Source organism: Lissotriton helveticus, chromosome 9 (genome assembly GCF_964261635.1).
Source record: "Lissotriton helveticus chromosome 9, aLisHel1.1, whole genome shotgun sequence".
NCBI lineage: Eukaryota > Metazoa > Chordata > Amphibia > Caudata > Salamandridae > Lissotriton > Lissotriton helveticus.
Genome location: NC_136070.1, coordinates 136,365,494 through 136,382,697, shown reverse-complemented (window position 1 = coordinate 136,382,697; position 17,204 = coordinate 136,365,494). Strand labels below are relative to the sequence as shown.

General features: G+C 47.1%; 1 protein-coding gene across 1 annotated transcript in view; it reads right to left on the bottom strand.

Moving 5' to 3' along the window:
* The window catches only part of EHD4 (EH domain containing 4), a 183,177-nt gene extending 179,320 nt beyond the window's left edge, over positions 1-3,857 (bottom strand). The window contains exon 1 of the mRNA XM_078659642.1: positions 3,464-3,857. Within this exon, the coding sequence (XP_078515768.1) occupies positions 3,464-3,684 (221 nt within the window). The 5' untranslated portion in view covers positions 3,685-3,857. The remainder of the gene's footprint in view (positions 1-3,463) is intronic.
* Positions 3,858-17,204: the final 13,347 nt, after the last annotated feature.

Genomic DNA, 17,204 nt, shown 5'->3' with positions numbered 1-17,204 from the left:
ACAGTTTCAAAAAGACAAGTCTCAACCATCTACGGAACAAACAAATAAAACATGATTCAAGTCTTGGACACCGTTCTGGCATAAATTACATACTTCGGATATTCCATACCATTTAGATGTTACTGAATTCAAGGCAGCATATTAAAAAAAAAAATAGCCAGAAGTGTCTAACCCCATGGGGCATATTCCATGTTATGTATGACGTCTTAAAGACCAGAAAACAAACATTGCTCAATTAGACAATTAACTATAACCATGTCCATTAACCTGGTCTAAATCCATAAGACTTCCACAAACAGAAGTGAAAAAGGTGTGAAGTTAGCCATGAGCCTTAACAGAGAACTCTCCTCTTACAGCTTTACCACAATGCATTGTTATGCCAAAAACTTTATTACACAATTGACATACATAATCTCTAGGTTTTACTAATACAAGACAATACTGAACACCATCCCTCAAACAGACATCTCCAACATCCAATTAATACTCTGATAATTTTTCATCTCAGACAACGAGAGCATATCATTGCCTCTATTTGCTGAAGCACCAGCTGAATCCTTTGCTTAGCCGTACACTCTCCAACAATACATACTGATATTGCCTCTATTTGTAAGCCTCCGATGATTTGTAGCAGTCTATTAGAACTTAAATTAAACAATTGTCTGACAGTAACATGTACAATAGTCACTGAACGATCAAGTAAGCGTAGTGCATGACAGAAGCATAAAAAGTATCTCTGCCCTGATTTCCAAGGGAACAGATGCAAAAGCCTTAAAAGTAATATAATTTACAGCAAAACTTTCTGTCAATTTGCATCACTGGTGAACAATGTCTTGACCGTAGGGTAAACGTAGCCAGCACTATTGTCTGAAGAACAGATTGCAGCTTTCGGCAATACAGTGAATATGCGTTTGCTCAACAAACCTGATTAAGCTCGTTTCATTCATACATAGGTACTGAAGGATGTACATTACTGTCGCTAGTTATACACGACACCACAGAAGAACTCCTCTGGTCATCAAGCATAATACCAGAACTGTTCCTACAGATGCCATGTTTTAAACACATGCCCCAGCCAAGGACAACAAAGTTATAGCCTTCACACATCCACCACAAAGAACCTCGGGCCCTTTCAGATGGTTTGACAATGCGTGCATACAAACTTGGCTTGTCCCTGTTGACCAGGCATTCAGGGCTGTTAAATGCCTTAAGATGCCTATGATGGGTTCAAGTTACTCATTCAGCTCTGTTTATTTTTCCTTTTGCATTTTGGGACTAAGGTTAGAAGCAAACTGAAAGTAAACGAATGCAAATATTAGAACCAATGCTGAATAAATTACTGGCGCCTGACAAGAAAGCACTGGCGAAGTCTGGGCAGCTGAAACCCGATTACTGTGGATTTATATTTAGTTAGATATGCACATTATTAGTAGCAACTTTTGACGGTTTCTGTTGTTCAGCACTGCTGTAAAACGAAGTAATCCAGGCCCCATAGTGTAGGTTATCAAAAGAAGGTTTATTAGATGTTAGTTACAAGTTAGTAAGTAGATAGCTAAGCTGTTATGGAAACCCAAGTTCAGCCCCACCAGGAGAAACCTCCCTGCTGCTCAGCTCACACAGTCCAACTTACACCCTCAATCTCACCAGACACTCAAGCATCTCATTACATCACCAAGCACGGCAGCATGCCACTACACAACATTCATAAAGGCTGAGCAGCAATGACTTGAAACACTGGGGAGAATGCTGTAAGTTACAAGTATATACTGTAAAAATGTCACCAGACTCGAGTCTTACATTCGATCCACACACTTTAAACTGCGCAAACTTGATGAATACTCCTGGCCCAGCAGCGGTTTCTTGATTAGGGCATTGGGGCTCCGCCCACTCACCTATTTGGCAATCCCATTGTCATTTTTATTATATAAATATAACTGACAGTCAGTGGGCATATGTAAAGTAATGGTAAATGCTTTGCTGCCTGAGCCTCACTCGTAGTAAAGGCCAGGCATTCTCTGAAGTGCCAGTGCGCAGGGCCCAGTGACGAATGATGCATTGACGTCATTTTACAGCCCTTCACTTTAATAATAGTGGGTGGGTGTTGCAGGCTAACAAGCAGCAGCACAGCAGATTGACGGTCATCGGAAGTTCCAGAGAGAAGCCCAGCGTCAGGCTTCATGTCACTCCAGTTAGACTCCCAACGTTTCCTTTTTCCCTCTTCAGAAGGTGCGTAAACAATGCGAGTGCGTTTAACTGGATTGAAACGAAGCAGCTGAAATTAAAATATAACTCTTACTGCATGCTTGATGATAGCGGCACCAGTTTCTTGATTGAAATTAGCCAAGGCTGTAACAAACAATAGTTTTGAAAAGCCATGTTAATGTTATAACAATTTGTAGTGCGCACTAATACCCGCAGGTGTCTAGGCGTTCACGGTCTATCATGCTGAGTCAAGCACAGCTAATTTCTAAAAAGCCATGTCTTGAGCAGTTTCCTGAACTCAAGTGGCTAGGAAGTCTTCCTAAGGGAGAGTGCAAGGGATATCCGTTCCTTTACTGCATTGAAGCTGAAACTCTCCCCCCCCCCCTCAATTTGCCCATTTAACTCTGTTAGCCATGTTCGGAGCGAGATACAGGATAATCTGTATACAATCAGCACAGCCTTTCCAAAACGTTTTTTGTAGTTAGTGTTTTTACACTGTTCTCATGTCTTGGGTAGAAATTAAAGGGTTGTTTCTCAGGTCTTAGTGCTTTTTTTCACTATGTACATGTTTATTGACTGAGGAGAATATAGCACAATCTAAAGTTTTGGTTTTTAACCCTAAATCCTCAGGAACGCTTTAACCTTGATGATAACTTTTATTGCCCGTCCTCATCTAAGCCTTACGTTTTGCTGTGAAATATCATTGTTCTTAAGATTCACAGTTGGCGTGACCCCGCCCCCACCCCAAGATATGTCAGCGGTCATGTCTAAAGTAAATAAGCAAAATAGCTGTCAAAGACAATGTGCATTAAATGAGGCATCTCCTTTTATAAAGTCACTTTTAAGCATAGATCGCTAAGTGGTTAGCTCAGAACCACGCACCCTCTATGATATGGCGGCAGGATTACACAAAGTACATAAAGAATGGGCATTCCCATTATCATGTGATGTATTGTAATTCCACGCTCTACATACTAGTCTATGCCACTCCACTTCAAAAGTTCACCAGCCGCCTCTGGGAACCTGGCCATTAATAAATAAAAACTCATCAAGTGTTCTCATGACATAAGACACATTTTCACCCAATGCTGCGCATACTAAGCTGTATATTGATTAACAGTGTTAAAATCGAAACTACGAATCCCTGATTACAGCGTGATAGGATCTTACACCAGGGCTACCTTAAAGGGCACACGATTTGGCTACTATGTGCACAGGGACCTGGCGGAGATTGTGGCAGTAATGTCGAGACAGTACATACCTGATAAAGGTGGTCTTGCCCGTACTATACTGCCCCACCAGCAACACCATGGGCTTGTTCTCGAAGTCGGCCTCCTCCAGGGCGGGTGAATGGAACTCATGGAAGCGGTAATGCTCCTCCAGCGGCAGCAGCTTCCCGTTGTACAGCGACTTCAAACCGCCCGTCACCGTCTGAAGAACGTCGGGCTTCTCCGCGCTCTCCTTATTCATCCAGCTAAACATGGTGCCTGTTCGCGCGCCCCTCTAACCCTTCCAACCGCAGAAACCGTCACTCGGAGCCGGGCCGCACTTAGCGCGCGCCGCCTGCTAGGTCCACAGCCAGAGTCACGCGCACACGCCCAGCGTTGAGCCCCGCAACCGGCTGTACCAGGAAGCGCTGACGTAAGCAGTCACCACGCCTCCCCAGGCCATACCGTGGTTCCCGTCCGTGCCAGCCCATGGTACGTCACCGCCCGCCAACCACACGCCGCCTCGCATATCCGCCACGTCACTTCTCACACCAGCCTGCACCGTCGTTACCGCTCTCACCAGAAGACCACAGCACTCTTAGCGTTCACTGTGGCCATCACCGCATCCCACCCTGAAGCCACAGCATCCTCCATTCTTCCTCACTCGCACTATGCAAGCACTTCCCAGGATCTAAAAAAAGAGGCCACACCCTTCCATGCACACACCTTACATGGCATAGCTTGCACACAATGAAGACACCTTACATGGCATAGCTTTCTACACATGTGCAGTGGCGACTGGTGACATTTGAAAGGGGTGAGGCCGAAAGTGATAATCATATTGCACCGTAGCGAGCGAGCCCGAACCCCTTAAGGAAGGTTGGTGCGGGGGATTTCCCCGCGAGAAAATTTTGAAAAAATAGTGGGAAAATGGAGCATTTTCAAGCAAATTTGATGAAGCAGGAAGGTTAATAAAGCAATTGTGAAAGTGCAGGTATTACATTATTAAAGAGCTGTCATATAACATAGGTAGCTGCTTATTCTATGCAATTCTATGATTCTGGTGCTGTTGGATCTCTCCGCCGCTTTCGATACGGTGTCTCACAAAGTACTTCTTGAGCGACTAAAAGACGTAGGTCTGGAGGGTATGGCACTAGCATGGATGGAAAGCTTTCTGTCAGGACGCTCTCAAGAGGTTAGGCTGGGCTCCCATAAATCCATCCACAGGGAGCTCAATAAGGGGGTGCCACAGGGCTCTTGCTTAAGCCCTACACTTTTCAACGTGTATGTGGCCCCCCTAGCCAACCTAGCAAGAACATTTGGGTTTACACCAGTGTCATACGCTGACGACACCCAACTCCTCTTTCCCTTTAAAGAACTGACACCTGCGATAAAAAAATCTTTCGCAGAGGGAATGAGAGCAATATCTGTTTGGATGTCAGCAAACTGTCTCCAATGCAATATAGGAAAAACGGAGGTCATGCTGTTTGGACAAGCAGTAACACATTGGACACCGGATTGGTGGCCCCTGGAACTAGGTCCTGTTCCCAGTCCCAAAAACACAGTGAAAAACCTAGGAGTGTTATTAGACCAAACACTTACCTACAAGGACCACGTAAACCAGGTGGCGAGCACCTGCTTCCGAGCCATCGGAATGCTAAGGAGAGTGTTTCCCTACCTGCCAGACTGCCATAGAAAAACACTAGTGCAGGCATTAGTTATCAGCAGAGTGGATTACTGCAATGGCCTTCTTTTGGGAGCAAATGAAGGGCAGCTTAAAAAACTGCAGGTAATCCAGAACACGGCAGCAAGGATTGTCCTCAACGTCCCCCCCCAGGACTTCCTCCCTCCCACTGCTGACTAAACTCCATTGGCTACCAGTGAGGAAGCGAGTGCACTTCAAGACCTTATGCACAATCCACAAAAGTGTGATAGGCAAAGGCCCTAAATATCTGACCAACATCTTCCTGCCATACGCCCCTGGGCGAACCCTGCGCTCTGGTAGCCAGCAGCTTCTGCAGGTGCCTAGAATAAAAAGGGCCAGACAAGGAGGGCGAGCCCTTGCTTATCTTGGACCAAAGCTTTGGAACGCCCTACCCCTTGAGATGAGATTATTGACCAACCATCTGACCTTTCGTAAGGTCCTAAAAACACACCTATTTCCCCAGTAACTGATCCCCCTCTCTCATAACGCACCATACAACTCTTCACTACCATCCAAGGCTATTCTCACTGGCAAAGCGCGGAGATACCCCTCCGGGGGTCTAGTCTTGCGCTATAGAAGAATATAAAATAAATAAATAAATAAATAAATTCAGTATAACCACAGAGCTTCATAACAGACTCCTGCAGCGCTTAGGAGAAAAACGGCCTGGGCCGCTGGTCTGTGACCGAATCAGGGAGGTTGCGGGCCCGGGGCTTGAGACACACTCGTGAGAAGGGGGTGCGCACTCGCAGTCCTTCAGGAAGAAGGACCATCAGGCGAGAAGAGGGTGCGAATGCATGGGTGAAATATGTGAGAGCATGTCTCCTGTCCCGGGACTATATATGAGACAGCATGAACCCACACAGTATATGAGACAGCATGAACCTGCCCTACACCCCAAGACCAGGGCTGTTCTGAAGGGATCAGGGCAATGCAACTAAGGGCCAATAGATATTGGGAACTATGCCCAGGACGTGGCAGAATGTTAATTTGCACCAACTGCCTGAACAGTTAGTGGGAAACTGAGAATTCAATGCAGGTCTCTTAATGAGGCCGATTGCTTTTCTACAGGTTTAACGGTAACCTTCCTTCCTGTCGATGCCCTGCAGTTAAAAGGCTGTGCAGTAAAAAGTAACAAAATATTTTAAATATTAATTATTCATCCAAGGTTCAGGAGAATCCCCAGTTGGCAGCACTGGCATAGGCACAAATAAATATCTAGCCAACACTCAATACACTGCAGACTTGTAGCTTAGCGAAAAGCAACGGACATGCAGGTTGTTACGTAGGTAGTGTTTTCAAGTAGGCACACTACTCACAAAATTCCCAACCTAAAGCGCAGGAACGAAACTTTTTGCAAGATTTCCTGTCCCATCTAGTATAGATGGACAAGATACAGAGATTAAGGCGAGCTCTTGTAAACCGTTCAAAAAACATTTCTAAAGACTCGGATAAGCAAAGAAACAAATCTTAATACCAACTCTGCATATTAACACGTTAACAGTCCCTTCCAGACTTAAATCTAGCCAGGATGGGTATGGGGAAAAGGAGGAGCGGGGCAGATAAATCTGCAACCTTCTAAGTGTAAAAATCAGTCTTCCTGAAGTGAAACCAGTTTTAGTGCAGACCTCAACATTGCCCAGTACTACCTACAAGTGCTACAAGTTGCCTTTTTAAGATTGGAAAAATCCTTTGAACTCAATGATAACCAGCACCCTCACCCCCACAAACGACCAGAGAAATCTAGTCTCCCTAACCCTATTTCAAAACCAAGACAAACACATCCACTTCCACTTCCACGTTCGCATGTTGAGTTGAAGATGAAAGAGCTGTAGATACTGGAAGTCGCACGTATCACCAGTGAGTGAAATGTCCTTTGAGAAAGCGAAGAAACAGGCATGTGAGTCTTCGTGAACGAAGAGACCCTCAAAAGGACCAATAAGGAGAGCACCACCATCTCACCACAGAATTCATCATGGCAAACTTTAATAGAGCGCTTGTATGGTAGGTAGACAGTACGATGGGGGTAGGGGTGTATATAATTTTCTTTCTGTTTTGATTCAACTGCAATGCCCTTTATTTTCTCCTGTGTATTTAGGAAAACTGTCAGTGTCACAATGATGTATGTTTGTTGATGCTGCGGGTCACCGAGCTCCGCCCTTTACGTGTGTTTAAAAATAACTTTAACAGAGCCGGTTTGCACATAAATGGAGGCCATTATAAAACAGAGCTTCATAGAAAGCTGCCGTACATTATAACCTGTTCTTATCCATGTACGTGGAGAAGTGTGGCTCACTGGTTAGAGGAGGCAGACCTGGAAGCAGAGGTCAGCCTGGGACCAGGGTTCAATTCCCGGCTCGGCGGGGTCTTGAGTCCTAAAATGTCCATGGACTCGCCAATTCTCGCTCCGGTGCCTACTCGATTCATGGGTTCACACTCTGCGACTCTGGGCAATAGCTTGCTTAATCTCCACAACGGCCCCTCGCGGCGGGATGCCTGGCTTTCACCTTGCGGATACCCTGCCGGGGTTATCTCACAGGGGAATACCAGGACGGGTTCCCTAAGCAAGCGCTTAGAAACCGCTCGGTGATTTGCGCTATATAAATTCCTGTACATTTACATTACATTTACTGGTGGAATACGAAAGGAGAACATTCGGGCCACTATCTGCAGGCGAGGTCTTCCAAAATACTGTGTGGGAGAGATGCTCCCAGAATCTGCAATGCATGTCTGTGATGTTCTCAAATATGCCCTGCCCCTGCCATCACTGAGAGGATCTGAACTCTGACCTCCAGTCCATCCATGGTAACCACAGCCTCCAATCCATTCTCGGACTGCCAACCGACCTGCCAGACACACCCAGGACCTAATCTATCCATTCTAGTGCTCCCCGACCCCGTGCCACCCTCGGACTCACTTCCGTCCCCAGACCTCAGTCTCAGACCGCATAGGAAACCAAAGTAGGGAGTCATGCCTGACATATATGCTTGACTCGGGCCAGCCCCAAAACGCCTATAGCCCAGTCGATGTACGTGACGCACGATGCATTTGCAAACAGATCAGCCCACCTCTGTCCCCAAGTGTGTAGACTGTAGACACCGCGGCCCCCTCGGCCACGCCATTCCTTACTGCCTTCAAGAGCTCATTATGATTTTTAGAACCATTTAATGCAGATCAGTTAACCAACCGGTCCCAGGCCCAATGCTAAACCTAAATATCCACCTCTGTACGCACTCACAGTCAGGAAGTTCACTTACAAATTCCAAAGCCGCTTTTAGGTGAAGCTGCTTGGAACCAGAAACAAGCAACTTAAATGCGAAAAAATTACGTGGACGCGAAAGCAGCACACAAGGCGAGGGCATGTCTGAGGACCCTACTCCCTCAAGACAGCGGAGAGGACAGCAACAAATATGCATGTGGTGTCTAAAAAATAGAGACGAGCTGCATGATGCCATCAGTAATGGTGCCAATGGTCCTGGTGCAAGCAAGGAAAACTACCTATTTGGCTGCAAGTGGGCAGTAAAAGTGAACAACTATCAGGGCATAGGCCGCTCAAGCCCATGGGCAACCCTGTCACCACACCAAAGGCAGCTATGCCCCTGGTCCCCCTAAAAAGCCTGTGACGCAATGTGTAATCAGGGCCACTGGAATTATGCGGCAGGGAAGGACCATATTTTGCGGCAAGAAAACGCAAATGATGTGGTTTAATGTGGCACATTTTACGATCGTATTACTGCATGTTTTTGTCATCTTTGCACTTGTTAACACTTCCTGGGCATTGCTGGACCCTCATTAGCACCGGTTTAACACAAAAATATAGCAATAAGCAACAGAATGGTGACCAATCAAGCTTTACAGAGGGCCTTCCACTGAGGGGCAGCACGTGTTGCTGCGTCTTTAGTAACGTTTGAACCCTTTGAGATAGAAATGAGCCTTTTTTTTATTACAATCTGAAGATTATGCAGAAGACGATGAATTATGTGGCAGATGCGGCAAATGCATACTTAAGCGTAAAACGACGCGGCCGCATAATTACATGATAGCAGTGGCCCTGTATAATGCTGCTCTTGACGATTCAGTTGCTGTTTGCCGGGTTCTTACTCTGTGTATACCGATGAATCTTTGTAGACTTTCAGGCCCAAGGAGCATTTTATATTGCAATGATGCCCGCCCGGTCCGATCAAAAGGGCTTTGTATTATTAGCCCCTGCTCCAAAATGCAGCATGCTGTTCTCTGAGGCCAGAGTACGCTGATGTGTGGAATGATTAAAATAAAGATTCACACCCATGGAGGAATGAAATCCACTAAATGCAGAAACCCCACTTACCTCGCTTTTGTTACCATAGTGGCCTTCCTTCAGGTTCAGCTGCAAACCATCTTTCCTTGTGTGAGTGCGCAGCGCCGCTCCTCGCTGAGATGAAACTCAATTTGTATTCCCCTGTTGAATAATTCAGCCGATTTTTATACAGAGCACACTGTGACCAGAACCACTCTGAGTTAGCTAACATTTTTGGTGGATATGCAGTGGAGTAACACAAAATGATGCGGGAGTCCTTGCAGAATGTGACGATCCCCCCCCCCCTCCCACGGAGTCTCCCGATATCTCACAGATATGGGCTTATGTTGATGGGGTCCGCCGCAGGGACTGTAGGGGATTAGGTTACCCACAGTAGATTTGTGAATTAAAAGCACGAGATGTTCAAAGTGATTTGCTCAGGATCACACATTTAGGCAAATAAGGAAATGGAGGCGGGATATCCCCTTCCTGCCACCAGAGTCTATAACTTAGAGGCTAGGTCATTATAGGGGCAGCAGACGCTCTTCTGTACAAATGTTTCCAAGTAGATCATTATTTTAAAGCGCTCGCCCTACAAACCGAAGATTCATGAAGGTGAATTTTTCTATATTCCTGACGAACACTGGAAGTCCTCATTGTAAATACAGTTCCTGTACTAGAACTGCTCCACCAGAGATAGACTGTCGAGGAAGGGCACATTGATGATTCCTAACTACTTTTCACTAAAAGGGCAATTCCTGAAGGTGTTACTTTAAAGTGTCCCATTTGTTTTTTTCAGTTTTATATAGCAAAAAGCTCGACTCAAAGGAATTGAAGCGCTTTCAATAAGCACTAGTTACGTTACATAGGTATAAAGTATTTTTTTGGTAGGCACGGGAAGATTAAGTCATTTGCCCAGAATCACAGAATGTTGAGCCGACGCCGAGACTCCATCCAACCTGGTTCCCCAGTACCAAAGTCGGCAAGTAATAATAATAGCCGCAGACATAAAGCTCTGATCGCGTTACAGATGAGGCACACAATGTGAGACGGAGGCAACACATTATGTGTGCCCACACAGCCTACGTCTGGCGCAGCTGACCAAGCCAACACATTCAGAAAAACACAGCGCTCTACGCACAAATCCATTTCAGGAGCCGGCGGTTGTGATGTGCTGTGTTATTTACAATTAGTATTGCATTCTTGCCACCAATAATAAATACACTTCTAAAAAAACGCGCATCATGGAGTAAACACATGTCACCCCGAAAGAGTGCTGGCTTTTAAAACAATAACGCTTTCCATGCTTCGACTTTAGGTCATTCTTTTCGCAGAAAATGTCAAGTTCCAGAATGCAAAGTGCTGTGGGTTAAAAAAGCAAAGACTGACTGAACTGTCATACATGAAGTAGACAACTGTGAATTATTGAAACAAAATGTGACATATAACTTGTTTGAACTTAAATCTAATAAATCTCTAAGGAGAAGACACATTTTTAGTTTCTACAAATCCTGCAATTTAGCTTGCTCATTGGAGCCGCCGGCAGCTCAGTGATGTCATTGCTAACTGTTCCTAGGATGCAGGTTAGCTTAGCCACGTGTTGTCTGGATAACTTGCCACCTCCAAAGACTGTACAGAAAAGTTAAGTTACTTACAGGTAGACTGCATCCGGGAGGCACCGAGTGAGGAGTACTTCTGCTAAGATGAGTTGCGTGAATCACTGACTCCGGAATCTTGGTTTAAGACTCACACAACGACGAACTGGTCACGCGTCTATCTTCGTGACTCTCTCTCTCTGACTACTAATTCCACTTTCACTTTACTTCTTGTTGTGCATAGGAAATGGCCAATCACCTCGACATGGCTGGATATAGCCATATGGTGATTGGCCATCTCTCAGCAGCCAGCCAACACCCACGCACGGCACCATCCTGCTGCAGCAGCCAATCCTGGCGCAGCGCTAACAGCAACACTGCGCCAGGATTGGCTACAGGCAGGACACTATTCTGCCCATTATGAGACCGGGGCCCCGGGTCTCTGCCTGTTCTCTGAGTGCTATAGAGGGAGGGGGGGAGGTCTACCCCACTGTGCGCATGCGCGGGCCCGTCAAACTACTGACTACTCCTGGGTTCCACATGCGCATTGCGCAGTACTCCGCTATTCTGCTCTGCCTGCTGCCACTCTTTGCCGCAGCCCCGCCCCCCATGGCCCACTTCCTATGCGATGCCCGGTTCTGTCGGGCTTCTCCCGGGGCCGGTAGCGCACAGTGCGCTCCGATTTTTAATCATCGATTTTTTTTTTTTTTTAAATGCATGTGACAGTGTTGGCAGACAATGCAGTCGTCCATGGCTAGTGGGGCAACGCCCCAACGCCCCCAATGGACGCACCGCCACTGCACATGTGTAAGTAAGCACTTCGGTGTCCGCATAGATGTAGTAAGCGCTATATAAATGCTTCACTACAATACCACGTGTGAGAGTTGATAAATGTTTTCACTTGAAAATTCATTGCGAACTGGGCTTACGCTAACATAAACCGTTTTTACACTGTATTCTATTTTGAATAGGGTTCCCGGTTTTAAGGTATTTTTTTGACATTTCCGTCTGTATTTATCCATATTTATTTCTTGCCAACTTTATGGTAATGTTCCTTTTTTCACACAGAAGTACCAGGCAGACTCAATATAGGCTTTATGAAGCTTGCTTCTTTATTTAAGTACTCGACAGAAAGAGCGCCGGGCGTCTTACATCTATCGCGCTCCGAGCCGCTCCACACTTGCGCATTCCGCCGCTCACTTCCCGCGGTCTCGTCCTTGCGAGTCGTGTCATCACGCGCTCGCTAAGGACTAGACCGCAACACCACATATCTCCCTCTTTTAATACAAACAATAAAACATGCTAAGAGTCCACAGTTCAACAATCCCCCAATTCAAAGTCTCTGAAACGAGCGGGTAAGACTACTGCTCTCCCAGCACATGTACGCCTTACCGGGGTAGAAGCTTCTCGGCCACCATTTCTCACCGGGCTCAACATTCCGCTCCCCACTTGACTCAGTTCATTTTTCTGGGGTGTCAAGTCCTTTTCAACCCTCTCTTCCTCTACCCTCGGAGCTTCCAGATCTTCTCCTTCTGCATACACCTGTCCTTCCTCTTGACTTTCCCTTTCTTCCATCTTTAACTCTCCTGTGCTTCTCAATCCTTGATCTTGTTGATTTTTCTCTTTTTCCTCAAGCCACTGTAGGATCTTGTTGATTTTAGCCATGCGGTCTTGGAACCACACATTCCCATCACTAAGCAACGCAGCTCTGTCATATACTTCCTCCACTTGCATGGGTGGGCTGTACTTGCTTTCTCCTTTCCTTTTTAGCACAGCCAACTTGACTCTCACCCATTCCCCTTTTTCCAAAGCTTCCTCCTTCACATTTCTTCTCCGGTTATAGTGTTCAGTATATACTTTTTGGGCTCTTTCGAGATTGTGCTGGACTACAGCAGGCGACCACTTGCTGGTGACGGTCATCTCTCTCCAGACCACATTGTCCTTCGTGAACGGGTGCCTGCCTCTTAGGATCTGGAATGGACTGTAGCCTGTCGAGGTGGGAGTAATCCTATACGCCCACAACATGCTTTGGATTTCCTTCTCCCAATCCTTTCCTTTCGTGAAGGCAGCTTGTATGGATCCCATGAGGACTCTATTAAACCTCTCCACCTGTCCATTGCTCAACGGGTGGTACACTGATGTGTGTTTCACTTTGATTCCATTCCTTTCCGCGTACTTGTTCCACTTCTCCGACGTGAACTGTGGACCATTATCACTGAGGATCGTCCTGGGGATTCCTTCTCTCAAGAACACGGAGGTGAGAAACTTGATGATTGTGTCTGTGTCCATCTCGTCCTGCACATGTATTTCTGGCCATTTGGAATACTTATCCACCAAAACACATAAGTATTTTGGCATTCCTTGGTTATCCAACACGGGTCCCAGAATATCAACCGATACATCCTCCCACGGGTTGCGCGGTTGGTCAAAGTTTCCTAACGCAGGTCTCAATGGTTTCAATATCTTGTCTGGTCCTTGGCACTGGTCACAGTCCCTCACGTGCCTTTCCACTTGACTGTCCAGTCCCGGCCACCAATACATTTGCTTCACACGCAATTTTGTCTTTACTATGCCTAGATGTCCTTCATGTAGCTGGTACAACAGGAGCGGGATCAGTTTCATGGGAGGCACCACTTTGTCACCTCTATATAAGAAGATTCCAGAGTCACTCACCGACAGTTCATCCCTTATTTCATAGAATTTCCGGAGAACTTCCTCATCCTCCTTTTCTCTGGCCATCCACCGAGGACGCACACTTTGACCTCCTTCATGTCTTTATCTTCCTCATACGCCTGCGCCCATTCTTGCTTGCTGATTACTTTTTCAGAATACTCCATTACAGCTATCATCTCTTCATTCTCCAACGACCAACTTGGCGCTTCTTCCATAGCCGAGGCTCGACTAAGGTAATCAGCCACCTTGTTGCGTGTCCCCGGTATGTACTCCACGTCATACCTATATTCCAACAGCTTCAGCGTCATCTTGGCTATGCGTGGGGTGGCAGTGGCATGCCCACTCGAGGTGAGTACTTTGACCAACGGTTTGTGGTCCATTTGCAGATGAAATCTCGTGCCCCACAGGAACTGCCTAAATTTCCCCATGGCCCATGCCACCGCCAGCATTTCCTTCTCAATCACACTGAAGTTTTGTTCTGTAGGGGACAACGCTCTGGATGCGAAGCTAAGAGTCTCTACCGTACCATTTTCTCTCTCTTGTGCAAGAACTGCCCCTAGTCCCTTTTCACTGGCATCAGTGGTCAGTATGGTCTGTCCAAGGGGGTCATATCCATGCAAAGGCACTGCCTGGCTTATGTCCTTCTTTAACACTTCGAATTCCTTCTGAGCTTCTTCATCCCAGTGGAACGTCGTCTTGTTTCTTTTAAGCTGTTTCAATTGATGTGTTTTTGTAGCAAAGTGCTGAACAAATTTACTATAGTATTCGGCCATCCCTAGGAAGGATCTCACTTCCTCCTTGCTGACGGGGGCTCTGGCATTACAGATCGCTTTCACATTTTCTCTCTTTGGGGGGATTCCATGTCCTCCAATTTCGTGACCAAGGTAGGTGACCGATGTCATTCCTAGCCAACATTTGTTCCATTCGGCTGTCAAGCCTTTCTCCTGTAGCACACGTAGAACTTTGTTCAGTTTCTGGTCGTGGTCTTCACGGTCCAATCCCATCACAAAGATGTCGTCCTGGAAATATTGGACGCCGTCCACGTCCTTGAACAGATGGTGCATCAGCTTTTGGAACACCGCCGCGGCCGATGCTAGCCCAAAGGGCATTCTGCGAAATTGATAGAATCCAAACGGTGTTATGAATGACGTGAATTTTTGGCTGGAAGGATGCAAGCCTATCTGATGATAAGCGGATGCAAGGTCAATGGTGGAGAACCACTTCACTCCCCTTGTTCTGGCTAGCATTTCTTCAATCCTGGGCAACGGGAATTTCTCCATCATCAGGCATTTATCTAACTCTCGCAGGTCCACACACAAACGCACCTTGCCATTGGGCTTTCGTGCTACGACTAAGGGAGATAGCCATTCCGAACTGTCTACGGCCTCAATTATCCCTTGTTCTTCCAGTCTGTGTAGTTCTTGTTGCACCGCTTCCCTTGCCGCTATGGGCACATTCCGGACTTTGTGGGACACTGGGCGGGAGTTTTCTTTGAGCACGATTTTGTGCGTGAATTTCTCAAGCTTCCTGACTTTACCCCCGAACACCTTTGGGAATTCTCTCCTCATTCTCTCCAGATTCGGCCAGCACTCACAGTCTGTTAGCAGTATTTGTTCTCTGCCTCCCGGGTCCAGCTTAATCCCTAGGTCTCCTTGATCTCTCCATCCCAACACCGACGGGCCTTTCTCAGCTACATACAGTCTGCAGTCCGCCGTTCTCCCCCTGAATTCAAATTTCAGGATCCGGTAGCCCACCATGGGGATCGGAGTGTCGGTATATGACACCGGCCGAATGTCTGGTGGTTCTAAACTGGGACCGAGGCTGGGTCTGAACTCTTCCTCCCATACCGATCTTTGGACTATGGTGTATGGAGATCCCGAGTCTATTGCAACCTTGATTTTCACTCCTCCAATCAGCATGTCAGCCTGTGGCTTACTCGAGCATCTGTTGTCTATTCCCAGCACTTGTTCCTCGACGCACAGTTCCAGATCGTCTTCGTCCAGTTCCTCTTCATCTCCTTCCGGTCGTTCTTGCATCACATATTTCACGACCGTCTTCTTGCCTTTCCTGCGACATACCTTCTCATAGTGACCTACTAGGCCACAGAACATGCATTTCGCCTGGAATGCTGGGCAACATTTGTCCTGGGCCGCATGGTTCGTACTTCCGCACCTGTAACATGTGGATTTGTTCTCCGGGTACGGTTTCCACGTTTGACCTGACTTCCCTGGCCATCTGTTTGTTCCTCTATTATCTCCAGCTGTCACTCTGTTTCGTCCAGTGTACTCTGCATCGTCCACCTTGTTCACTATCGGCCTCTGTGCGTTCTCCCTTTTTGCTGCGTCAGCGCATCGCTTCGACGGTTCCGCTTTCTTTACCATCGCTATTACCTCCTTTAGCGTCGCCTCTCCATGCGCCCACAACTGGTCCTGTACCGTCTTATTGGTGGTGTGCATCACAATTTGGTCCTTTATGAAGTCGTCTTGTAGTGCCCCATACTTGCATGTAATCGCCAACATTCTCAACGCCGCAACGTAGTCGTCGATTGATTCTCCCGCTTCTTGCTTCCTCTGCTGGAAGTTAAAACGATCAATGGAGACGCACATTGCAGGTCGGTAGTGATTATCGAGATCTTCTAGGGCATGCTGGAAAACGTCATCATCAGCTGCTCGTCTAGTCGTGGGCACCAAATTTGTGAAAACTCTTATCCCTTCCGGACCCAGATTATGTAAGAGTATCCTTCTTCTCCTCACGCTGGGAAAGGGTTCTCCATTTTCATCCTCTAAAGCTTCTAGATAGTTCTTGAAGTATTCCCTCCAGTCTTCCCATTTCATCTGGTGTTCCCCTGGTCTGGGCAGAAACGGAATCGGCGCCGTAAGGGAAGATGCTTGTGTACTCATCTTGGCCTGTTCCTCCGGTTCTCCTCCTTGATTTCTAGGGCTCCCAGGCGCGCTTGCGTTTCCGCCTTGTGCCGTGTTGGTTCGGGGTTCTCTTTCTCCCCCTTCTCTCCTCTCTCCCCGTTCCGCCAGGGCCTCAGTGGGATGTATCTACCCTCTTACCGTGCTTCCTTTCCTTGTTCGCCTCAGTTCTTGGCCCTGGTGCACGTGGTGGGTGGCGTCCCTCGAAATTTCCCCTCTGCCACGCTCTTCCTGTGACTTCTGTCAGTGTGCTTCTTTGCCTTTTACCTTATCTGGTGCACTGCAGTCTTCTTTCCCTGTGCACTGCCCTTAAGTGTGCTCCTGTTTTTTTTTTTGTGTGAAGTAGCTTGTGCTTCTTGTGGGAGTAATCCCGACCTCGTCGCCACTGTAATGTTCGTTTTTTCACGACTTGACCGTGACTTGTGCCAGGACGGTCCTCCGGCCTTCCAACACTACACAAACTCAACGCTGGCAAGAACTACAACTGCAAGCTCTTCTCACCTCTCGACACCCACAGACCATTCACCTACCATCACTGCCGCCACTCCTTCACCGAGACCCAGTACCTTACACCTCCCTCCAGCAACAACCCTGCCGCACCCCAAACCCTGAGATGCATCCTTCTCA